The 27,176-nt window shown below is 39.4% G+C and overlaps 1 protein-coding gene across 2 annotated transcripts; it reads right to left on the reverse strand.

The window, feature by feature from the left end:
• SINHCAF (SIN3-HDAC complex associated factor) lies at positions 1-27,176 on the reverse strand. Of its 2 annotated transcripts, none has more exons than XM_070453893.1 (6): positions 26,975-27,176; positions 13,127-13,274; positions 11,610-11,709; positions 9,800-9,926; positions 4,350-4,500; positions 1-619 (listed from the first exon to the last, which is right to left on the reverse strand). In XM_070453893.1, exons 2-6 carry the CDS (start codon positions 13,252-13,254, stop codon positions 460-462), a joined length of 666 nt encoding a protein of 221 aa, XP_070309994.1. In that variant the 5' UTR covers positions 13,255-13,274; positions 26,975-27,176; the 3' UTR covers positions 1-459. The 2 variants fall into 2 exon arrangements, with proteins under 2 accessions (XP_070309994.1, XP_070309993.1); XM_070453892.1 differs by lacking the exon at positions 26,975-27,176 and adding an exon at positions 18,091-23,835.

Raw genomic sequence — 27,176 nt, forward strand, 5'->3', positions numbered from 1 at the left:
TTTACTGAGTTATGACAAATTTATTATAACGAAGGAAAACAAGTGTAGCCAGCCATCTTAAAAAATGCCCCAACCACTGCTTCTCAAAATAGAAAGACTAAAACTACATACGTATATCATACAACAAATCCCATCTCTGTCCCCTGAAAATTCCCCTAATTTCATTCATTAGAAGGGGATTTTTAAAAAAGACTTAAAGAGCACTTTACAGCAGCATTCAGCTTTCCTATGAAATACTCAGCATCTTAAATATTATGTACACTTCTTTTTTATCTCTTAGTAAGCTTCACTGGCTTCAGAGTTTGTGGAACTGGAGGAAAAATAACCCATTCAAAACTATTCTACAAATCCATCTTTTGGCAGAATAGCAGGTATCCAAATTAAAAATAGGAGGGTCATTTTGTTGCTTTGTTTTCCAAAATTTAAATCATTTTTGCTCCCCTTCTACATAAAGCTTAGTCACCACTCCTGAGTGGAGATGGGCAGAGGCTCTGGCCCCTGCTCCTCCGGCTTCTCAGCAGCTGCTTTCTTATTGCTGCAGCAAGGTTTGAATAGATGTGTGTCGATGAGGACTTCCCCAAAACGGCCTTTATAGATAATGCCACAGCATATTTTCTGTCTAAAAGAAAAAATGGAGAGAGAACAAAATATATCAATAAGGCAGAAAAAGAATACAAAAAAATGAACAATCCACCAATCATTCTATTAGTTTAATGGTGGCTCAGATGGTTAAGAACCTGCCTGCACTGTGGGACACTTGGGTTCAATCCATGAGTCGGGAAGATCCTCTGGAGAAGGAACTGGCAACCCACTCCAGTATTCTTGCCTGGAGAATCCCATGGACAGAGGAGCCTGGCAGGCTACAGTCCATGGGGGTGGCAAAGAGTTGGACACAAATGAGTGACTAACATAAACACATACACACCAATCATTATAACTAGTAGAACATGATCAAAGAAAGGTTCTACTTCCATCATCTCATCACATTTCTAACGGACGGTCTCCTAGAGTGACCTCAATTTGCCAGGAAATGGGAAGTACCCAAGCGCCTTAAATCCCACACTGAGTAAGTGAGTGAAGGTCACTCAGTCATGTCTGACTCTTTGTGATCCCATGGACTATACAGTCCATGGAATTCTCCAGGCCAGAATACTGGAGTGGGAAGACTTTCCCTTCTCCAGGGGATCTTCCCAACCCAGGGATCGAACCCAGGTCTCCCACATTGCAGGCAGATTCTTTACCAGCTGAGCTACAAGGGAAGCCCAAATCCCACACTGAATCTTATTAAATATTAAGGGGGAGAAGGCATTCCTCAGTTTCAAAGGCTGCTCCTAAAGTTATTAACTGTTTCCTCCAAAAGTCACCACATCTTAAAGAAAAACAGCCACCATGAACAGGCTGATACAGTTGGCGGTTTTATTTTGATATTGATCAGACAAAAAATATACACACATATTATCATACACATTAAGGCATACAAAATGACAACATAGCAAATCACCCATGGATCACACACTCTAAAGAAAAAAAAAACAATTACTTCCTATGAAATCCCCCTGTATGCCCTTCTCAATCCCACTCCATTCAATCTCATTCTCTCCTTAAAATTTTAGGTTTATCATTCCCCTTTTTCTTTGTATACATGTTTGCATCTCTAAACATATTGCTTGCTATCTCATATATGTAATACAAAAAATAAAAAATATATACAGAAATGCACATATATGGAATCATACTGTATGCTGCAATTTTTTTCCTCAACAATAACTGAGGTTCATATATACTATACTGTTACAGCTTTTTTTCATTTTAATTTATGTACAGTATTCCACCATGTGAATATACCACAGTTTGCACACTCTCCTTTTTAAAACTTTTTATTTTGCATTAGGATACAGCCAATTAACAATGTTGTGATAGTTTTAGGTGAATGGTGAAAAGGGCTATCCACTCTTCTTCTGATGGGACAATTTTTGCTATTACAAACATGCTGTACATATCAGTGCACATGTCTGAAAGTTTCTTCTAGGTAATGTTGCTGAAATATAGGAATGGGAACATGTTCAATTTTACCTGAAAATACAAAGTATTTATCAGTGTGGTTCCCTTCTATCCCTATTTTGCTAAAGGTTTTATTTTAAACCTTGAAGCAAAGTTCAAATTTATCAAATATCTTCAATACACCACTAAAACAATAGGCATTTTCCTCTCTCCTTTAGGAACTATCAAATTATGTTAGTTGGCTTTCTAATGCTTAAAACAATCTCACATCCCTAGAATAAATCTAATATGCTTATAAAAAACTTTTTATAACATATCAAAGTTATGTTAGCCTCACAGAATGCTTGGAGCCTAGGCCTTGTTTGATCCATAGTCTGGAAAAGCCAGTGCAAGATCAGATTCATTTGTTTCTGGAACATTCAGTAGGACTTGTCTACCTTAGCCTTGGGTTTTTTGTGGGAAGACTTCTGACCACTGAATACATTTTATTATGCAACTCTTCAAGTTTTCTACTATTTCTTGGCACAGTTTTGGTAAACTGTCTTCTTCTACTAATGTATCCACTTCACCTGTATTTCAAATTTATTGGCATAAAGTTGTTTATAATATCCTTTGTCTTCTAAACTTCTGTTTTTCTAGGGTTGAATATCACTTTCTTATCCAAGAAATAAGAAGGGTACCATCTTTTTCTTGATCTGCTTTATCTCTAGTAACTTCTTTGGTCATCTTTTTCAAGAACCAACTCTTGGCTTTACTGATACTATTCATTCATATTGCTTTTCTACTCCATATATTCCTACTTCTATCTCTAGGATTTTCTTGCTTTTATTTTTCTTTATATTGAGCTTCATTAATCTATAAACTGGATATATATAACTTCATTTATTTTAAATCTTTGTGTTAAAAGAAAGTATTAAAATCAACTTTTCTTCTATTTACCTCTTTAACTTCATACCACACATTTTGATTTGTGGTATTTTCCAGTTATTTTTTAGTTATAAGGATGTTCTAACTTACACTTTCTTCTTGATCCAAAGTTTCTTAATTTACAAATATACAGAAGTTTTCATCATTTTATCTTGTTAGGTATAAATTCATGGTCTTTCACTTCTTCTCTGGAGGTTTTACATTCTATTTTTATTCTTTTAGTGGTTATACAGTTCATTAACCAAGCTTTAAAGTTATTCAATATATTTATTCTCAACAATACAAAGATATTAGGACATTTTAACTCCCATTACTTCTACTACTTTGATTTACATTCTATTGTTGTCATGTAAGGTCTTCCCAGGTGGTGCTAGGGGTAAAGAATCCGCCTGCCAATACAGGATACCTAAGAGACATGAGTTCGACCCCTGGGTCAGGAAGATCCCCTGGAGAAGGACACGGCAACCCACTCCAGTATTCTTGCCTAAGAGAATTATCTCCCAGCTATTATCTCTGGGGCCACTGCAGGTGTTAAATCTACGGTTTTTTGGCATCCTTTGTTCATGCTGAGAACTCAGCTTGTGTGTTTGTTGTTCCTCTGAAAATAAAGTCATTATTTTCTCACTAACTGTTTTGCCTCCCATGTTCCACAGTTTATGGGTGAATTTTCCTTACCCATAGGTTAACTGCTTATTACCTTGCTTTTAACTTGTTATAGTCTTCCCAAATCTATGAGCTACAAAATCCTTAACCACTTTCTCTTTCAATATTCTCTCTTTCCTGGTCTATTATCTCTTTTTTGACTTTGGGGTTTCTCATTCACATGGCATTTGTCCTCTGGTGATTCCTTATTAGGGGTTTCCCAGGCTGCTAAGGGGTAAAGAACCTGCCTGCCAATGCAGGGGCCGCAGGAGCCACAAGCTCGATACCTGGGTCGAGAAGATCCCCTGGAGGAGGAAGTGACAACCCACTCCAATATTCTTGCCAGGGTAATCCCATGGACAGAGGAGCCTGGCAGGCTAATCTATGGGGGTCACAAAGAGTCAGACACAACGGAGTGACTGAGCATGCATATATATTTCTTATTAACTTGTACACTTGTTAATGCCATTTTTAAAGACATAAAAAATATATATATACTTCTAGTCTTTTTACTCTTTTTCAGTGGGAGAGTTGAATACCTAAGTATAACTCCATTATAGCAAATTTAGATTCCTTAACATGGTTTTTATTTTAAATCAATTTTAATAGGAAAAACACACAAAATCCAAACTCTCAGCTCCATTCTTGCCTAATCCACCTCCAACCACACATGCTACCAGCTGTTTGCCAAATGCCATATAATTGCTAAGGAAGTGGGAAACAGTTGCCTATAATTAAGAAGGTTTGCTGGTTAGAGAGATATTTTCTGTTGCTTTTACCTTTTCCAGTATGTGAGATCTAAAAAGGAAAACACTGGCGTTCTGTTGGAGCCAGAAGCCATCTCTGTATCTGAGCCATCATCTGACTGGTTACTGTAACAGGGAGACTGAGCTGGAGAGGCACTTGAGGTTGTACTGTGAGCATCAGAATCTGAAGTAAAGAGAAAACAAAAATGATCATTTCATTATATGCCATCGCAACTAAGCCTCAGCATAAAACACAGCGAAGGAGATAGTTGAAAATGGAAAAAAATTATTGTCTATTCTACTGTATTTGTACTAAAGTGTATCTAAAAGAAAATGAGCTTCTGGTAAGACTAAGAGTAGACATACTTTTCTCTCTTCTGCTAATAAGTACAACTAGAAACATAAAAGGATGTAACATGCAAAACAAAACTAAAGCCTCCAAAAGTTGGCAACAGCTACAGGGCTTAAGACTTAAGTAAGGATGTGGAGGTGAGCACCCTAGCTTTTATAGGGTTTATTTTTGCCTTATAAATCCCAGTCTTGAGGCTGAAGAAGCCAGCAATTCAGAAAAGCCAGTGGGTACACAGTGAGACACACACACACACACACACACACACGCGCGCACACACACCCCCCAACAAAGTCTGCTCTCTCTCTTCAGAGGACCAAGAAAGGGGCAGTGTAGCAAGACAGGAAATCTTTACAACACAATAACCACTTTACTGCAGCCAAACAGAAAAAAACAGGTCCCTACCCACACCCACCCTAGCAAAGGCCAACTGGAAAGCCTAGATTTCCATCCTATCAAAAGTGTTATGAGGCCTTCCCAACACCTTCACCAGGGTGATGGCAGTGGAAGTGGACTAGAGAGTCTGGGCTTTCACGATGGCCCCCCAAGAACAGGAGGGCCCCACCACGTGGGAGCCTGAATTCCCACCCCACCCCCACCCAGCTGCAGTCAGGAGCCACTCCCACTTCAGATATCTATAGAGCTTGGGTGGGGAACCTGACTTTAACACCACCCGGCAGGAACAAGGCTGTCCCCTCTCCCATTTCCCCCTCTGACCAAAAAAAAAAAAAAAAAAAGCCAGTTAAAACAGAAGGTTTAAATAAAACTCAGTCTCATCACACAATTTTTGAATGTCTAAGTTTCAATAAAAAAAAAAAACAAACACATCATATCCAGAACCAGGGAGATCTCAAATTGAATGAAAAGTCAAGTATATATTAATGCCAAGATGACAAAGATGCTAGAATTATCTGACAGATTTTAAAGCAGCCATGACAAAAATGCTTCAGTGAGCCTTTATAAACAAGCTTAAAATAAATGGAAACATAAGCTCAATAAGCAGGTCTCAGTTAAAAAAAGAAAAAAAGCTATAAAGAACCAAGGAACTAAAATCCAAACTGCAAAAAATACAATAAATGGCAGGACACTGGACAGGCTCAACAGCAGAATGGAGGGGACAGAGGAAACAATCAGTGAACTGGAAGAAAGAACAACAGAAATCACCCGACCCTTACAACACTAAAGAAAATAAATGAAGAGCCGTAAGAGACCTGCAGTCCTGAAGGACGAGGACAAAGCAGGCGCAGGTGAACAAGTACTCAAATATAACGGCCAAAACCGTGCCAAACTCGGCAAGAGACAAACCTGCAGACTTAAGCTGAGCAAACGTCACACAGGATATATCCAAAGAAACCAATGCCAAACTGAAAGTGTTAGTCACTCAGTCATGTCTCTTTGCAACCCCATGGACTGTAGCCCACCAGGCTCCTCTGTCCATGCGGTTCTCCAGGCAAGACTACTGGAGTGGGTAGCCATTCCCTTCTCCAGGGATCTTCCCAAACCAGGCATCGAACCTGGGTCTCCTGCAATGCAGGCAGGTTCTTTACCATCTTTGCCAGAAAACACACTATAATTAAACTCCCAAAAACTGAAGAAGAAGAGAAAAATCTTGAAAGCATCAAAAGAAAAACGAAACCTTACCTATAAACCAAAAACAACAGATTCTAACTTAGTAAGGAATAAAGGCAGTTAATCAGATATAAGCTACACATGATTTAGTATTTTTGCCCTCAGAAGATATCACATACATTTACAAACCAGAATATAAATCTTTTGGTTAATAGTCGCTGAGCTATAAAGCCATCCTACTGCTATTCTCAGCATCAGAAATATCAGTCAGGGGCTGAGTCTACTACACATCTCACCTTTATCTAAAGACTCCCCCCTCCCAGGACAGGTGGATAGAACAATCCTCCAATTTAGAGAACCAATCAAATATTCATGAAGTATCCACTAGACAACAAACCCTGTGTCACACCCTGCATGGGGAGAAACAAGACTCAAGAAAGCTTTTTTGAACAGTACTCACAAGTGTTTTCTATTAACAAAATTTTACATAAAATAGCATAATATTAAGTATCTAAAACAAAGAAAGCACCATTACTGTTTTTAATATGTTCATTTACTTCCAATCTATGAATAGTTTAACTCCATGGGAAAAAAACAACCAAACAAAATCCTTAAGAACAGCAGGCTTCACATAAAAAAGAACAAAATAATACCATTTGCAACAACATGGATACAACTAGAGATTATCATACCAAGTGAAATAAGTCAGACAGAAAGACAAATACCATATGATAACACTTATACATGGAATCTAAAATATGACACAAATGAACCTATGAAACAGAAACAAAATCATGGACATAGAGAAGAGACTTATGGTTGCCAACGCGGGGAGGCTGGGGTGGCATGAAGTGGAAAGGTAAGCTTAGCAGATGGAAGCTTTTACATATAGAATGGATAAACAACAAGGTCCTGCTGTATAGCACAGAGAAATATATTCAATATCCTATGATAAACCATAATGGTAAAAGAATATTTTTTTAATGTTAAAAAAAAAAAAAAAAGAGTAGCAGGTTTTAAAGGAGTAAGGCTATGGGAATACTAAGACTTCCCTAATAATTAACAGCAATGCTGTGCTATGCTTCTGAAGAAAATGCACTATCCTAGTAAGTGCTTCATATCTATGAACCATTTGAAATTACAGTTATATTTATCCATTTCTAACTATATAAGAACTGAAATTTTTAAAATCTTAAACATTAGGTAGGATTTGGAAATCCCATCCCCGACATGGGATAGACGGGGATGATGAGCAAAGTGATGGCAACAGAATACACCATGCACATTAAGGGAACTGACCCTTTCCCTAAAGGAGACATCCAAAGACTTGCTAGGGATTTTCAATTTTATTCTATAGCAGCTAGAATCATGGCAGATTTTAGGGAAAATGACAAAAAAAAAAAAAAAAGGCTAACATTTCTAGAGGAATTTTTTTTGTTTGTTTTACAAAAGCCCTTTTTACTTGCTTTATCCTTACTTCTCTTGATTAGGAAACTGTGGTTTAATGTTAAGCAACACCAGGGTCACATATTTGTTCAAGAACTCAAATCCAGATCTTCAAGCCTTAGATTCAGTGCCTTTCCAGTATATCACAAAGGAAAGAACATCCCAAGGCGATGAATACATGCCAGGTACACGTAAGATGCGCAGAAGTAAATACATAACTAGAGGCAGAGAAACCATTTAGTGGGTGACGTGTAAAAATTCAAATATCTCAAAACTGTTACATTGAGCACAGCTGCTAGCAAATTCACAATGCACCTAGGAAATCTTGTTTCACTGAGTTTCCAAACCCATTAATTTTCAATCTCCAATCCCTCCACAACATAGCTTTATCACAAAAATCTGAAATTACACTGGACATATTCCCTTAGGTAAGGCAAAAGTTAAGTGTCACCTTCCCTATAATTAAAGGAAGATGCTAAGAATATACATACAAACTTTCAATTTCTCTACTCCTCAAATGATAAGAAAATTACTGTTTTCTAAACGTTCACTAAAACATTTACTGAGAATAAAGGGTAGTAGAGTCAGTTTTTATTTGCCCCTTGGTGGTAGTTGGTTAAGAAACAAACATCTATGATTAAAATATACACATATTTGATGTTATCTAAATATTTTACTACCAATGTATTATAAAAGTTTAGCCAACGATTAAATATATATTAATTAAATATATAATTGATTAAATATATTATCAAAATAACTATGGACTAGTAACAACAACAACTTACTAGTAACACCAACTTAGAGCATGGAGTCAGTAGCAGATCTGCAAAGACTTTGGGGCCCTGGGGCATAAGCCAGCTATGCTATCTAAAAGAGCAGGATGATTGTGTAGAAAGGGCACAGTGTTTTGATATTAGACAAACCCCAGGTCAAGTTCATCTCTACCACTTATTAAATGACCCCAGATCAAGGTGAAATCACTACCTTGTTGTACTTTCTATCCTAATCTCTAAAACTGAAATCACTGGGATAATTGTAAAGTGCTTGGTATATATATCAAAATGCTCAAGATATGATAGTTCTCCTTCCTTCCTTTCCTTCTGTCTGATCAGTAAATTTAACTGTCTTTCTCCATTACTCTAAAACAAACATTGGTTAATAATACTTTGTCTAACAAGGGCCTACAGATCTTTTTTTTAGCCACAGCTCATGCCCCATGCAGTGGCATCCTAACCATTAGACCGCCAGGGAAGTCCCCAGATCTTTTTTAATCCGGAAAACTCCAATATAGGTCCACCTACAATTCTGAAAAGGTTCTTAAACATTTATTTCTAACCCATTTGGCCACAAATCGGCCTGATCTGGACCATAATCAGGTGGGCAAACATGACTAGTTTATTTACAGTTAGTTTATCCCACTGATATGAGTATGTCTCCATTTCTCCTGCAGAAACACTATTGTGTTTGACTCAATAGTGCTGCCTCAAACCCCCTGGGGGTAATAACATTATATACAGTGGATTTCCTTTTCAAAAGTTAAATTCCTAAATACAGAAGTACTACAACAGATCCCCTGCCCCCAATGACTTCCCATAAAAGTAGATGAACTTATTATTAATTTATCATTTCTTTCCCATCCTCTGACCCAACACACCAAGCCCCTTTAAACCTAAAAATCTTGAGGCTGCACTATGTGAGTTATGATTTCCAAAATTACTCTCCAGAAAACCTGGGTTTTAGTCTCGGGTTGCCCACTAATTATGTACATGCCTTTCTGCATATCTTCAGGCCTCAATCTCCTTAAGGATAAAAATCAAGTAAACACACTTGAAACATTAATCTTCTAGAAAAGATGTCAATAAAGAGATGAGAATGGTCCAAGTGTTCTAAGTACAGTTTGAAGAAGTGGCTAATGAAAGTACTTTTAAGACATCAAAATCAAAGATAAAGTTCCAAGATTTCCTAGAAATAAAATATCTCTACCAAGTCAACATTGCCTCCCACTCTTTTTTAAAAAAGCAACAAAAGAAAAAATGGTCTACATATGCCATGTGCCACCCGCAGACAAAAACAAAACATCCATTCTTAAATCCTCATGTCTCAATATCCAACTTACTGTGGCGTTTAAATTCCTTCTGCAGTTTACTGATCTGGTTACTTTTTATTCTGTTTCCAGATAGAGTTTTCACTTTCTTTGGTTTCAGTGTAGTCTTTAGACTGGGTCCTGCCCTTGCATCTACCACCTGGAAGAAAATACTGAATATTTAATACCATTTTAAAAATGACACCTCTGTATTCCCTTAGTTCAGATGAGTGCTTATTTGAAGGAGCCAAATTTGAGAACCATAGTTTTCTACTTAGGTTTAAGAGCTCATGTGCACTTTGAATCATCACATGGTATTAAAAACAGTTTATCTACAGTTTTTTTTACTTTGAAGTAGTAACAGCAGGAGTTGCTGGACAAAAAATTTATATAGATTTTATATATGGTGAAAATGAGCCAAGTAGGTTAAGAAAAACCAGACCTTACAACAATTAACATTCCTACTGGATGATGTCTGCAGTTTACAAAACGTTTTCATATACTTTTGATTCTAACTTCACCACAAAGCAGTAAGCAGTAATTTGTTATTCCAATTTTAGGGTAAAGAAAACCAAGAGATATTAAACTATGTATTTTGCCTTATTTCACTAAACTAGTAAATAGGCCAAGGTAGGTAGGGAAGGTGGCCAGACTCAAATCAGGGTTTTCAGGCCTATGCTTTATGCTCTTTTCACTACACACCCTTAAGCCTGAGGTCAGCCACGTGTGGGCAATGGCATGTTCTCCCACAGCCTGGTAAGGCCACTGGTCAAGCCCCATATGGTCTCATTTCTCAAGTCTTCATTCATATTTACTATTTACAGATTTCTATCCTCATGTAATGGACAGAGGAGCCTGGTGGGTTACAGTCAATGGGGTTGCAAAGAGTCAGACACAACTGAAGCAACTTAGCATGCGTGCATCCTGATGTAAAAAGGTTGACATCACCTTCAAAATCACAATTTGGATCTTCCCCACATAAGCTATTAATTAAAGAAAAACTCACAATGTTAGAAGTTAACAGACACACAGAAACCTATTATAATAATGTAACATTGTCACCAAAGAACAGCGTAAGGCTAGCGTAAGAAGAAATGTAAAGAATAAATGCCTGCCTGCTTAAAAGCAAGTATCTTGTATAAATGTCATAAATCTTCTGAAAGTTAGCATATAGAAAAAGAAATAACACTTAACAGTGTTGTTCTGGTCACTGAAAATATTTTCTGAAGAATTCTAGTGACATTATAAAGTGAAATGCAAATCTCAATTTAACATAAAGAATAAAAACAGCTTCTATTTAACTGAGTGATTACTAATTATTCTTTTTACATATCATCTCATTCAGTTCTTACAACAGTTCTGTGACATGGCTATTACCCTTTTTTGCACCTAATAAATAAATGTCACTTGTCCAAAGTTCACTCAAGTAGTGAGTGGTAAAAAAGGAGGGTTTAAATCCAGTTCTGAATGTAAACCCATGTGCTCATTAGTACCAGCTTGAGTTAGGAAATCTGTTGTCCTAAGAGATGAAAAAAAGGATTCATGTCTAATTAACTGGAGGAATTTCTGGGTTGAACCTAAAAATATGTTAAATGTACACTGCGAATCTCCAAAATGGGTATATTCAATACAACCTCAGGGGAAACGCCATACCAAGCTATTAATATTTTGCTCCCAAACATGCCAAAATGTTAAATGATTATATCTAAGCAGCAACAAGTATTTTTATTTTTTTCAGACTTTTCTACCCCAGAAACATATTATTTCCTAAATTAGGGGAAAAACTAGTGTTACTTTAAATATAACAGAGGTACAACTGAGAAAGAGGGAAAGATAAACTCACATGATTCCAGTTTTTTTTTGATCCTGCTGGCAATTTCTTCCATCTTTTCACAAGCAGGACACAGGCATTACAGATATCTCCTGAACGAGTCTCATGTAACCTGATAAGAAAAAGATCAAACCTTTACTTGTCTCCTTTACATAAAAGAATTCATGCAAGTACATTTCTTTTAGAAAAAAACAGTATTTATAGTTTATAGATGTTATTTCCAGTTGTCTGGGGTGATCCAGTTCTACTGTTTCTGTAGAATATTTCAGAAGTCTAATTAATTAACTCCTATGTGCTGCAATTTGGTCATTTTAAAATAAAGAATGTTTTTTTAATTAAACAATGGTAAAATTTAAGACCTAGAGAAGAGCCTGGTCACCACGGTTTTAAACAATGATGTCAAATTAATCTATCTTGAAATGTATAGATACATAAGCAATAAAACGCTACCCTTTAAGTAAAATAATGTGTCATGATATTCTAGTTTCACAACAAACAAAACCATAGAGGCACTGTAATATTATTTTAATGCATGTATCTGCATAAGGGGAAATAAATCTATAGTTTCCAAGTTATTTTTTAATTGTCCCTCTGAGGAATTTTTCATTTACTACACATATTCCTATATTACAAATATATACAGGAAAATACTAACAGCATTTATTATATATATAATTGGAAATAAAGACATTAAGAGAAAAATGTGACTTCAAATGGCAACGTTGGTTGCTGGAGACTCTTTGACAATCTTCAAAATAAATACAGTCTAGGATTAACAATAACTAATCAACAGAATGCTTTGACAAGAAAATGTAGGGGTGAAATTAATTTCTAACATCAAAAATGGCTCAACATTAATATCTTGTTTTGTTGAAGTATTTTTTGGAAAGCAAATTCCATTTTATTAAGCAGAGGTTTACTGTCAAAAGATAAATAAAGAACAAAATTATAAAATAAAACTAATGTACCCTGATAGGTTTCAGGGCAGAATATTAAACCCTGTTAGTATCCTCAGCAGATTGCGTTAAAATTTATTTGTATAACAGAAAAACAATACAAAGTACAGAAAACTAGTAAAGGACAATTACTCTAAGAGAGAATAAGGGTTATTTTTTTAATCTCTTTATACATCTTGAAATTAACAATGAAAGGTTCTATTATAACTTTTTAAAAATATATTTTTAATTGGTGGATAATTGCTTTACAATGTTGTTTTGGTTCCTACTGTACAACATGAATCAGCTATCAGTATACAAGTATCTCCTCCCTTTTGAGCCTCCCTCTCAACTCCCCCATGATTAAGGGCTTTCACAATAAACTTGGTAGTTTCTCATAATCTAGGGGGAAAAAAAAAAAAAGGTATGCTCTCAGTATTGTTTGGATTTAAGAGCAAGTGCCTTGAAACAACCTAGATTAGAATGAGTGATTTTAATTATTATTGCACTGTTCCGATCCCTTTGCTTAGAAATATTTCCTTAGACTGTGATCTTCTTCACTCTAAAAATGGTACAAACATCACATGATCTTACCCAAAGCAGCTCTGGAAATCCTTTTCATAGCGCTTACTGTCAGTGAATCGAGAACTGGAGGATTTAGCTCTGCAAATACAGCAGCCCTCTATACTTCGGTACATCTTTGGCTTGTGAAAACCAAACATCTTTTCTTCTGGGCAATAGCCTGTAAAGCCAAGGGAATTGACACAGCTTTGTTGAGGGCTATAACAAGAAACCATTAAAGCAAGCTCTCTGCTCCACCCCGCCCCCTGCAACATGGTATTACATGACCAAGCCAGACAGCAGGGCTCTGGTGAAGACCTCCTGGATCTACCTCAATTCTTGGCACACGAGCATGCTAAGTGTCTAAAACAAACAGAATAGTTTACATATATAACAAGGCTTCTCCTACCTCCTTCTACTCTCCTGGAAAAACTCACTCTAAAACTGCAGGAAGCAGGCATTTTCTAAAATTCAAGATTCTAAGTAGAGGAGGACAGGGAAGCCTAGCGTGCTGCAGTCCATGGGGTTGCAAAGAGTCAAATGCAACTGAATGACTGACTGACAACAAAGTAGAGAACACAACAAATTCTCTCCACTATCCTGTGAAACGCCGGAATCATACCTAGTGGAGGACACATCCTAAAATTAAAGGTACCCCTTTTTACTCTGCATGTTTGCATTACTGTGATTCCCCTCTTGGAAAGTTCTGAGCATTTACCACAGGACTACAATTTGATACTAAGCACAGAAGTAGCTCAATATGCATCAACCCACATTACTTCGCCCTGTGGGAAATCAGAGGGGATTTCTCTGTGATAAACGGGGAGTTCTAAGCAGGCAAGTTATCCTTGAATTGAAACTACGGAAAGGAGGATGTAAAATATACAAAAAACCAGGGTTATAGTTTAAGAATGCTAATTTCATAAATCATTAAGACAGATTAAGAGTGAGCTCATGTTGCCTGTCCAGTGGTCTGCCCCTCAGTCGTTACAGAGGTTTTTGAAGTTCTTCAATGAAGTGCTGTGCCTGAGAGCTGTAATAGTGGGAGGCAGATGTTCAAAAATGTAGAGTGAGATAAACTGTGATTTCCATGATCAAAAAAAAACCCTCAACATCCATCAAGGAAGGAAGGAAGGAAGAACTCTAGGGCTAGTTGCAACAAAAAGGCAGCTGGTAGTAAACACATACCTTATAAATAATTTAGAATATCCAAACCAAGGACCAACTTCACAAAACATCTGGACTAAGAGGTGATGTAAATGTAATGAACAGAAACTAAACCCCAAAGGACAAATCCAGAGCAGGGCGTGCGCGCGCATGTGTGTGTGTGTGTGTGTACATGTGCACACACAAACATCACATAAAGCGTAAGAGAAAATTATTAATATTAACTAGATTTGTACCCACAGTTTCAGGAGTTGTAACCACGTTTTAAAAGGAATGCCATCCTTTTAAAAGTTCTTTTAGAAATACACTCAAATATATGAGTAAAACAAAAGCCTTGGTGTTTGTCTTTGAATGACCTCTTCCCTAACCTCATTCCACTACAATTCTGGTTAGCCATACCAGAGTAAGTATTTATGAAAGTGATTCAGAAAAATAACCAAATAGTCAGACTCTGTGTGTGTGAGTGTGTGTGTGTTTGAGACGAAGGGATTCTGAAATACAAAAGATTTAAAATTTGCTTTTAAGAAAATAATTTATCAGCAAATAATTAGCCAAACACTTAAGTTTTCCTTTTAAACAGGGACTAGTGTTCTTTGATGTTTTTGAGAGGCAAGTAAAAGAAAGATGTGATGGATTAGAAGGCCACTGATGCATTTCACTAATTAAGTCTAAACTAAAAATTAGTTAAAGAATTGTTAAACAAACAAGAACATAATATTTCTAATTGTTTTCATTAAGTGAGACTTTTTGAAAGGAAAAAAAAATGAGAAAGGTGCTCCATATATAATAGGAAAAGGCATAGACCTGTGAAATGAGGTAGATTTTTTTTCAGTCTAACAAAACTTCACATGATAAATGAAAAGAAAATTGCCTCCTGAAGAAAATGGCCATGCACTGCTTCGGAAAAAACAACGTCAAACGACACAGGTTTTACAAACTTTAAAAGAAGTACTGAGAAAGTAGAAGCTACTGCTTTAATTTGTATATTAAATATAACAATATTTTGAGGCAAAAATGTAACACAACTCTTTCTAGTCCTTACACCAACCTGTGGCCTCTCCAAATTCCCCTAATACCTTCCATTATCACCAAGGTCAAAAGTCCACAGTTCCTCTTGCAGTGGGCCAGCTTCATCAATAACTCTAGGAAACTTCAACCTCCCTTCTCCCTTCTCAGCAAGGACAGAGGAAGTACAGCAAGAAAGGTCAGTTCATTCCATTAATACACAGGCCAAATCCCATTACAGAACAGACTATTTCTACCCTCACAATCCCCTTCCTTCCACAAATAATAAACATACTATCAAAACTATAAAAATTCAGGTCATCTCCAAGATATGAACGACTACCTTCACTGAGGCTGGATTTGACCAAGAAGTCATAATTTGTGCCAGTTATCATGCTGGCAAGCTGCTAAGGAATATTAAGGCTATAGCTAAATATTACTTTCCTTTTCATCATCAGTGACTGTGAATCAATTTTTGTTGGTGGTAGGAATCGCCACAAAACTGACCCAATAGTAAGTGAATCAATCCACTCTTCAGCCTGAGAAATGTTCTTCTTAGACATCAGAGAAAATCTAATGGCCTGATGTCTTCTGACTGATATCTTTTATGTAGCTCTACAACCTTGTTTTTCCTGACAAAATTCTTCTGCCTAAACAGCTGACTGGGGAGTCTAAATTCTAGGGTTCACCCTCTTTCAGTGCTAAGTGCAGTAAGGAGGCAGGCACCTGTCCTGATGCAACACACAAGTAGCACATGAGCCTTTTAATGGATGATTACTTAATAAACCTATTAAACCTTTTCTGAGCTTATTCCTGCACTTGAGAGGCACCTGGGAATCTGCAGCAAATACACAGGGGTTTCATTTTGGGCTTTGTTTACAAGCAGCCCACTTAAGCAGTGATTGGTGTTTAACCATTTTGAGCTTTGGGGAGGCCAGAGATTAACTGAAAGTATTTTCACAAAACCTACAGACCCACTAATGTTTTAAAAAATTAAAAACCTTATCTAATCTCTGGGAAAAAAATAAGACACAAAATGGCTCTGAAACCAAGTTACTTTATATATTTGAGCAGGTGGTGAGTGAGCATGGCACAATTTGATTTTAAACTTGGGATTTCTGTTATCTCAACAAACTAAGTGGTCTTTAGAATACTTCTTCCCTATAAAAATACTGAATCACTATGTTGTTTTGTTTACCTGAAGTTAACATAATAAAAATAATAAGTAACATAATAAAACAATCAACTTCAGTTTAAAAAAAAGAAAAGAGTATTTCTTTCCTAAGCTCACATTTGTGCAGTATTAAATGATCCCTCCAGAAGAACCTATTTGTTCAAATTATTAGTGATTTTTGCATGTATTCTTACAGATGTCACATCACTCAGCAGTGTTTTAATAGAAGGAAGCCAATGCCATCTGCTTCCTAACTGATGAATAGTTATAGATGAGAGGAGACTCCATATAATATCACCCTTAAGCATGTATTTGCAGAAGCAGAAGAAAATTTACCTTTGAAATAAAGGCAAAAAGAAAAAAAACTTAAAATGCTGATTTAAAAACTCATTTGCCTGCTAAAAATAGACAGTAGCAATGGTTGCAAAACTCTAAATATACTAAAAGCTACTGACTTGTATACTTTGAGAGTGAATTTTATGATACATAAATTATTATAATAAGCTTGTTTCTAAAAATAAAAAGATTGGGTTTGGAATTCTCTTGACTTTTATTCATCTTTGTAACCTCAGCACCTAGAATATTATCAATCATGTAATATGTACTCAATAAATGTGTGGATTAAACTTTCTTAAAAAACTGTCATTTGTACAGTACTTCATGTTAGATAACGCACTTTCACTGACATTTCTTTAGCTACTGTCAGCCAAAAAGCCACAATTTTTTAAAAATATTATAACAGTTAAAGACAAACCAACCATGCTGAAATTACTGTTCTCTCCAATTTAATTCAATCTCAAAGATTAAAGCTAATAGCTAAGTCAGCAAGAGCCATAAGAGAAATAACTGTAATTACATGAATAGCATACAGAGACAGCAATGTAAATTTTTAAAATGCAACAATCAATTCTGAACATTTGTTTTGATTGGTTTATTGGGGTTTCATCTATTTTAAGACTGTAAATTTCATAAAAATTCAATGATCAGCTTAATGAAAGGATGCGGAATGCATCCTTAGTGTTGAAGCAAGGAAAGCGTGAAGTAACCACTGTTTACCAAGATGCAAAGGAGCCAATTCTAATCTCATTTAATGAGACTATGAAGCCAAAGAGAGGATGATGTCTTAGCACACTTAATACGGCACACACAATGTAAGTTTACTGAGCAAAATATAATATGATGGGGAAGTCATCTTCACAGTCAATAGTAAAAGGCTGTGTAGGTTTTCTGATAGTTCCAAGCTTAAAGATGATCTCTTATAATTTTTAGTAATACCAAATACTTAATTTGGTATCAACTATGGAACAGTATGATTCAGTATCAACTAAAAAACAGTATGAAGAATCGTGAAAAATGCAAATTTTAGAGCTTTTAGTACCCTTTTTACCATGGAATTAGGAGACAGTGAGGTGAAGATCTTAATTCTGCAGAGTCTTTTCTTATCTTTCAAATCTTATAAGGGTGTGATTTTAATTAACACTTAGGAAAATGGAGAAGGTTCTTACTATGATGTATGTAAGTAACATCTATTAGGTTCACCTCAGTTGGTAGGCTTTGAAGGACACCAATAGTTCCTCCAATGTAATAACTTTCCCAATTCCATTTTCTAGATTCCTTCTGGGCAGTTGTTTTTCTTCTATTCAAAAAATACCTTTCAGGGGCTTCCCTGGTGGTCCAGTGTTCGCCTGCCAACGCAGAGGACATGGGTTCCATCCCTCGTCCAGAAGATTCCGCATGCCCTGTGCCACAACTGCTAAGGCTGCATGCCCTACCTAGAGTCCAAGCTCCACGAGAGGCCACTGCGATGAGAAGCCCGCACACCACAACTAGAGAGCAGCCCCAGCTTGCTGCAACTAGAGAGGTTCCAGTGCAGCAAGGAAGACTCAACACATCCAAAAAACAAAATAAACAAATGTTAAAAAAATTTTTTTTTCAAAACGCAAAATGCACTGGATGGACTAGGTAGAAGAAAACAGAATATGCCAAAGATGATGATAAATCAGCTTTTATAATTAACTTCGTAACTTGTCCATACCATCTTGAGAAGTGAAATTCTGATGCACAAATCAGGGGTGCAACCTCCCAAATTAAAACGTTTCTAAATTGTTCTTCATTTTCAAGAGACCAAACCCTATAGCTTCTAATCATTTTTTGTAAAAAAAACCAAATGACCTAGACTTTTTAAAAAAAGCACACATGTGTGCATGCATGCTCAGGCATTGTGTCCGACTCTTTGTGACCCCTTGGACTGCCAGTCTTCTCTGTCCATGGAATTTTCTGGGAAAAAAATACTAGAGTGAGTTGCCATTTCCTCCTCCAGGGAATCTTCCTGACCCAGGGATCGACCCCACATCTCCTGCATCTCCTGCACTGTCAGGCGGATTCTTTACCACTGCGCCACAATGTAAATGTCCATGGATCCTCAGACTGGTTAAAGTATGGTGTCTTCATACTACAGGATACCCTTTCAGCCCTTAAAAGGCAGTAGATCTACAACACGTGCAGGGAGGGAACTTTTTTTCCAAGATTATCTTGTTATATAGTATGTTTTTAATGAGATCTTGAATACACAAACTGGCTTTTTAAAATAGACTTTTAAGAACCAATAACTAGCAATTGTCTCTGAGGGGTGCAAGAATGAAGGAGGTTTACTTTCACTTTACTCCCTTCTATATTGTTTTTTTTAATCAAGAACACCACACCCCAAAACTTTAGTCATCATCACATACCTTGACTTAACTTAAAGAGGAATCTGAAAAAGCCCTAATAACTTAAATAAACTTCCTCAAAGACATATAGATGAAGAGATACCCATTAGGAAATATACTCCACAAGAGAGCATACAGAATAGTAAAATCAGAACAGACAGAACAGAATGGGAAAGAAACTGCAGAGACGAGACAAGCAAAAGATTTGTAAAGTGGGAAGGAAGCAGCAGTGAATAAAGACGAAAGGAACCTAGAAACCAGAGACAACTCTGAAGTGAAGGAGAGGCATTTTTTAGAGCTGCACTTTAAATGACATGATTCTGGGAAAGGAAGAGAAATAAATACGAAAAAGCACTTCTGATCCAAAGTTAAGTGCCATCTCAAGTGCCTGAAACTGGTAATGCCACCTCCACACCATTTTAGTCAACGGTATGCTATCTTTAATCACATGTTAAGTACAGGATCCAGTAAACACTAACAGTGTAACTGTAGCAACACTCTTCACAAAACGGGTCAAATAAGATTGTTTTGTGTTCTCCCACTGCTAGGCCACTTGGTTGCAGTATTCCCCTACAAAAAGATACATTTCAGTGGTGCTTAAGGAAAACCATGGGGCAATCAAACACTACTATTTCCTTTTACCTGCTTCTAGTAGATACCTACCCACATCCCAATACCAACGTTTCTAAATTTATTAATTCACTTTTTAAAGTGAAATTTAAAAATTTAAACTTGCCTGGAGAAAAACAGAAAGACGTGGTAGATGCCCACTTGTCTGCCAATAGCTTCTCCAAACATGTACCCAGGCTGAGAAATTATATGATAAAATATTTACCCAGTGCTGCCTATGGAATCCACGCTCAGTAGAAGACCCTAGAACTCCTCTGACAGGAAAGGGGTCAAACTCAGAAATTAAGTCTTCAGCTGACATAGCACAGGTTAAAAATAAAAATCACAAATCCAGGTCTCTGCATTTTAGACAGTGTAAAAAGAAATACTAGGTCTTCCCATTTTGATACTGTAAAAACAAAACAAACCTGGGTATTCCAACACTAGATTAAAAGCAATTCCAGTGAATGAGAAAGTTAAAAGGTTGGGGGGATAGTACTTATTTGCTTTTAAAGGATGATTATTAGTTAAGAAATATGACTATTTTGAGTGTGATGAAGTCAAGCTGGAGTCTATATTTCTGCTTTTGTCTTTACAAGTAAATAGGAGGTCACCTCAAATTTTACTTGTCCTCTGTAATATTAGGGTAAAATCTTACTTCTACTTTCCAGGGATGCTGTGGAGCAAGAATATGAAAACATCAGTGTATATATACCATTTATTTCCTTGAATTTATGACTTGCACATTATAGAAATATAAACTCTTATCTGTCCCAAGACACACCCAACTAATTAAAATGAGGGTAGAATCCTGATTTCTGAAGGTTTTAAGAACAAGTTTGTGGGGAAGGAGGAACTTAAAATTTCCAGAGATTTTAAGTTTATGAAACAACCATATTCCTTTCCATGAAGGTTGTTCTCCATTTTCAAACTTGACAAAAATGTTAAGAAAGCACATACCTGGTCTAACCCAAATCTCAGGAAAGTTCCTCAAGTTCTCTGAAGCACCAATAAATACAAGGACTGGCAGTCCTAACCTTTAAATGCCCTCCTGATTATATAGTCTTCTCTTTCAAACACATTCTTTTTGTGTTCACCTAACCTGACTTTAATCCACATAATCACATAAAAAATCTGAAAGTCAACCAGGTGCTCCCTTCTCATCTTCTGCAAGATCTCTACCATCTCCATGATGAAGTCCTTAGAGAATCTGTTTCTTCTTTCACTTCTCTGGTTCATATTCCTTCTATTCCCATTGCCTGTTTGTTCCTCATTATGGTGTTTGAACTTCTGTCACAGCCTCATAACTGACTTATAAGGCTGCACCCTTCAAATAGGTGGTATTGTCCTAAAGTTCAAATATTCCTTCCAAGGTACCAACACTTGGATATCAGGATAATATCCAAACTCCTTGGCAAGAAAATTCAAAGCTTTTCAGGATCTAGTCCTGTCTACAAGCTACTCCCAACATAGAATTCTGATATTCCAGGAGTGTCAAATCAACCTTAATAACTAGCAACATCAATACTTAAGTCTGCTATTTCTGTCCAAATGGTTTCTCCTTCATCCTCTTAACCTAAGAAATTATTTGAGAATTACATCTTTTTACAAAACAAACACACTGGATTTCATGTACTTGTTTAAGGTACTGTTCCCTCTGTGCTTAGTCACTCAGTGATGTCTGATTCTGCAACCCCTTGGACTGTAGCCCACCAGGCTCCTCTGTCCATGGAGATTCTCCAGGCAAGAAAACTGGAGTGGGTTGCCATGCCTTCCTCCAGAGGATTGCTCCCTCTACTCAATGATAAACTGTTACAGGACAGAAACTATTAATAAGCCTTATATTACAACCAGGTGCTGACTGTACATCGTATACAGAACTGGGTGGAACTTGCTAAGTGTGGGGTAGACAAAATGGACTTGGACAGTGTTTTTAAGGGCATGAAATAGGAATGGTGTCCACAATAAATTTTTTTAAAAAGTGTCATTTTTAATATTTAGTTTCTAGACTTTTGCACCCCCCAAAAAAGTGAGCTTTAAAGATTTCCAAAAAATGTAAACCAAATGAATGACTTTAATCAGAAAAGACTAACAGCAGACAAATCAATGTTTTCATAATAATTGGTAGAAAAAATATTTCTTGCTGATTTCAAGCAGGCATGTGTAGAGGAAGGGAGGATTAGGAGAACAATGTGTGTAGAAATGAATCTCAAAACGAGAGCTATTTAAACTCAGCATACATTAACATCAAACAAATTAAAATAACATTAAGCCAAATCAAACTTATAGTAGGTGGAAACAACTAAATATGAAGCTAGAAAAAATTATTTTAGTTAAATTGAAACTTTTGTACTTGAATATGTAATAGCAAATGTGTCTGTGACTTCTATATTTCTAGTACAAAAAGAAAACTCTCCCTTGAAAATAAAACTCCTTTCTTTTGGATTAGCTGCATTTCCATAATACAGAAAACCGCTCAGTTGCAGATTCAATTAAAAGAGAAACTGAGAAAGAGAAATTGGAGAACCAAAAGATAACAAAATATTTTCAATTTATAACAGGACACTCTTATGGACAAATCAGAAAGAAAATGGTATTTTCTAGATTTCTACCGAACTTTTTGATGTTACCTGGTGAATGAGAATTAGATTGGCAACCAGGAATTTAAGGCAGTGTCTTCCCAGAAAGTTTCTGAAGGTGGGGGATGGGGCCAAAAACAATTATTCTTTCCATTTCTCATTTACTAAATTATGCATTCCAGCAAGGAAACTGATCCAAACCTGTTTTGTCTTCTGCAAAATGTCTACTTTCCAAAGTTGTGAGGACAACAGGTTGTATTACCAAGCACATGATTTACTTAATTTACATCCCTGAGAACCAGGTATGATTATTGCTATTTTGCAGATAACAAAATCTGACTACAAAGTGACTTGCTTAAGATGATCACGTCTTTGGAAACCAAGCATTTCAACCCCACAGACTTCTGAACACTGACCTAGTGACTCAACAAATATGCTCCCCTCCTTCTTAGCCAATTATATGCCTAGCACTGCTTAGGGGAATAAAAGAAAATGTAATACTTTTAAAGCAACCTACTATGTGCCTAGCACATAGTAAATTAATTTGTCCTTGCAACAGCTTATGACGTTGGTCTACATTTCAAATTAGCTTAAGTTTTTCCCAGTGAAAAACTTATTTTACATGGAAAATCATTCTCAAAGTGCTTTTGTGACATAAATCTGCCTGACTGTAAGCTTATGAGCCAGGTTTTCCCAGGGTCTGACTGCCAACTCTGGAGAAAAAACTGATCATTCAGGTTCCAGATATACAGAATAGTACTGTGCAATAGCAGCCATAAGACCCACCCAAGATTCTAGGATATACTATGTATTGAACTTTTTATCTCCAATCTCTTGCAAAAGTAACGCAAAAAGGGAAGGCAGCAGAGACCTTGTCTGTGTCCTTCCCACTCTCAACTCATTTACCTTGATAAACCAAATCTCTGCTGCACGTATCATCTGATATTCATAACAAAAGCCTTAAATCCTACATACATTTGATATCTCTCAGAATACTGAAATCTAGCTGTAACTTGGCTACAAAATACTAATTAAGAAAACAAAGAATCTCAGTGTATTGGCAAAGCTCCTCATATGCGTTTTATTAATAAATACCTGACCCAGAGAAATAACTCCCCAAAGGAAAGCTATAAGGTTATTAAATCTGAAGTTTCTCATTCTCTTGACAAGATCTTTCTATTCATTTCAGAAATGTACTAATATTGGCAGCCTTTAGGTGTTTGTCATTTGGTCAACCAAAACTTGGGGGAAAAGAGTATATTGAATAGCAAAACAATGAAAGCACAAAACTGGTTTCAATTTGTATGGATATTCTGGTATGTGTGGGCGTGGCCCTCAAAGGATATTTTTATTTTTCAGTAAAGGCCACCTTTAGATTCTAACCCTTAAACATGAGGAGAAATAAGGAAAGAAACAACAGACACGGTGCTGCTTATCGGATGTCTAGACTGCAAGCAAACCCCAAATACCAAAGAAGCATCCATGTGTCAAACCAGCATAATTTCTGAGCTATGCCTGGGGCCACATACCAAAAAAAAAAAAAAAAAAAAGTTAGCTTGAAAAGAAAATCTAAGAGGGGTAACCAGCAGGTCAATCCCAGTTCACAGAACTAGGAAGAGCTAGCAGGGACAGCTAGCCATTACCTTGTGTCATCCCCCTGAGCAGCTCCCCCCACCATCCCCCACAGAAAATCTCCTAGAAAGGCCTAACTCCTGTGTGCTAGCTTTTTCAAGGTCGTCCAAAGATAACGCAGGAACTGAGCTGAGCATACCTTTAGGCCAAAAGATTCCCCCTTGCCCAAACCATTACGTAAATACTTTAAATGTCATAGCCCACCAGAAACAAAGTCCCAGAAGTTTATTTAGATTGAGCAAGTAATAAACGCATTCGGTTTAGTAACAAATTATGAAAACGCGCTTCAAGAGTGACAAACTCCAGTTAAAAAACAGGTGCTTTGAGCACTTTTAATGACAAGGTCAAATTCTTTTTTTTTTTAATTATTAGGAGAAAGGCGCGGGGGGTGGGGGAACTTTTCTTAAGCTTCCTTAGGATAATTTGACTGAGGAGTGCGGGGGTGGGGGAGGACGGATGGGGAGAAACTGTCTAGCACTGGGTTCATGTTTGGCTAAACAGTAATTCTTGGTCTTCCGGGTGCCTGGAGTAATCGAAGATTAGAACGAGAAAATAAAAACAAAGAAATCTAGTAGGGGTCAGAGTTAGCAGAACAAACTCTGCACCGCCCGACCACCCCAAGTAGCAGCTCCCCAACCAAAACAGCCCTGGCCACAGCCGGCCCCCTCCCACACGTAAACACACAAAGACCAGAGCTGCACGCACGGTTCGCCCACAGTCCTCACTTCCCTTTGTAGGACAACGGGAGCCCCGAAGTTCCCTGCCGTTGCTTTTTGGGTGTCGTCGGGGCTGGGTCCCCTGAACGTGCGGGCCACGGCTCGGCTAGGGGCAATGGGTGCTCGCCGGTTTCCCCGAAAGCAGCAAAATGCCTCCCCGTCCCGCCCCAGTCCTCCGCGGTGGCCCCTGGCTGCGCTTCCCCCCACCCCGGGCACGCGGCGACGGCCGAGAGAGAGACACCCAGGCAGCAAACAGAACCGCTCCCCAGCGGACCCGTGGGTAAATACAGCAGCTGGGGTCTGGAGGAAAGTTCCAGTGGAGAGCTGCCCGCAGGGGAGGGGGTGGCGGCAGGAGGGAAGCGCGTCCCTCTCCGCCGCCTCCCTCACCTGCGCCGGAACAACGGGCCCCGCGCCCGCCCACCCGGTCGGCCCGGCGCCTCCCGCAGGCCGCGCCTCCCGCACGCCGCGCTGCCGGGGCTTGTTCCTCCTCATGGCTTTGCCCTGACGTAATTCAAACATGGCAACAGTTCGACTTCAAAGGCGGATCCACAGACCTCCCAGACGCAGGCTCCGGCCCCGGGGAGCGGGCCGAGCCCTCGCGGCCGCTCTCTCCCGGGCCCTCGGCCGTCGCGGCACCCGGCGCCCCGGCTCCAGCGCCAAGCCCCGACTGCTGCCCCTCGGCCGCCCGCCGCGAGGAAGCACGCCGCCTCCCCCCGCCCCCCCCACCCCCGCCGCGCTCCGGCACCGCACCGCGCACAAGTAGCATCGCCAAAGTTTCCCCGCGAGGGGCCGAAGGACAAAAGCCCCTCCTGAAACTCGCCCAAACTTAGGAGGGCCCGGCCTGCCAGGCGGCCGCCTCTAGCGCCGGCCGGGCCCGCACCGGCACATGCAGCTCTTTGTTTTCTGTCCAGCCGGGCGCTGCCTACGTGCAGCATCAGGGGCGTGGGATTGTTTCCCAGGGGGAGACACTTGACGATCGCCCAGGGGAAGGGTCCGGACCCTGCGCCCCGGGAGTCCGGAGCCGGTCCCGCCGTCCTCCCCAAGCAGTAGGCCCATTTAATCAAAGTTTTGCAATGTCCTTGATGAGAAACGCCCGGATCCCCCGCCCCGCACCGGCCGAGAGTTGGCGACTTTCACTCTGCTTTTTAAACTGGCAAGACGCCATCATCAGCAAGTCACATTGTCCTGCCGGCCGGCCGGCCCCGACAGCGCCCGCATCTCCCCGCTGACCGCGAGCCGGACGCTCAGTCGGACCCCGGACCAAACCGGGTCGCAGCCCTAGCACGTGGTCTGTCACGCTCCGCACAAAAAGCAGTGCCCTCCGGAGTTCCCGCACTCCTCTGGCGCAGACAACGCCGCTGCCTCCATCCCGGAGTCAACTCGGCTCCGACTGGCCATCTTAAGCCGCGCACCATTGCCCTAGAGAGCTCCGCGGCGCCCACTTTATACGCTACAGGTGAATAAATTTGCGAACCAAACTTAAGGCTCCACCGACACCCCGGACGCCCGCGCTGTTTGGGCGCGGCCCGGGGAGAGGCGTTTGCGAGCCGGGGCCGCTTCCGAGCGGCCGCGTGTTGCTCATTGTCGCATCCGCATCCCTCCGGAGTTGGGCGGACAACGCCACCCGCGTGCACTATGGCCACGCCGGCACCGACCCGAAAGGCCGATTTAAACCCCCTCATCCTTCCAGCTCGCAAGTAGGCGGCAACTTAGTTTCCAAGCAAGGGGCGTTCATTGTCCACCCTCATGACAACACGCGCGAGGGGCCGCAAGAAACTAAACCACGAGGGCCAACAACGGCGCCCGGCCACTCCCGGGCGCGCGCCCACGCGGGTGCACAGACCCGGGGCCCCTCTGCAATCGCCAGCAAGTCCTTTTCTCTGGGGCCTTTAAGCCACCGGGCTCCCTTTCGCCAGCGAACACTGCGGCTGCGAAAAGTCATTGTCACCTTCAACGTGGATCCCTCAACTCCGGCGACTCCTCACCCCTTTCCAGGCTCCGTTCACTTCCCCCACCCCAAGACTTTCGCTTTTCCTCAAATACCCTCCCCAATTAAAAAGGGCACACTAAACATGCAGATACAAAAGAATCTGAGGTCTGAAGATCACGAAAACAGCGCTCCTCGAAATGCCATCTCCAAGACAAAACTTCCTGTGTGTATAAATGTGTGCGTGTGTCTGTGGAAGGACTGGGGGAGGCAGTGAGGTGAGGTGAAAAGAGAAAAGAAACCACTCTGAAATCAAAGCCTCGTGAGACAGTTTTGCACCACAGAAGTGGTTCGAGTTACTCACCTTCCAAAAGCAGCCGTTTCACGCGCAATAACGATCCCGAGGGGCGCAGTGCACGCTAAGTCAACCCCCCCTTCAATCGCTCCCTCCTCCTCAACAGCCTTGTCTAGAAAGATTGTCTCCTGCAGTTCTGCAGTTGCTACCGCTGGCCGGGAAGGTGTAGATTCCGCTTTCCCTCTGCGCACGCGCGGCTCCCGGTACAAAA

The sequence above is a fragment of the Odocoileus virginianus genome, chromosome 23 (genome assembly GCF_023699985.2).
Source record: "Odocoileus virginianus isolate 20LAN1187 ecotype Illinois chromosome 23, Ovbor_1.2, whole genome shotgun sequence".
In the NCBI taxonomy this organism is placed as follows: Eukaryota; Metazoa; Chordata; class Mammalia; order Artiodactyla; family Cervidae; genus Odocoileus; species Odocoileus virginianus.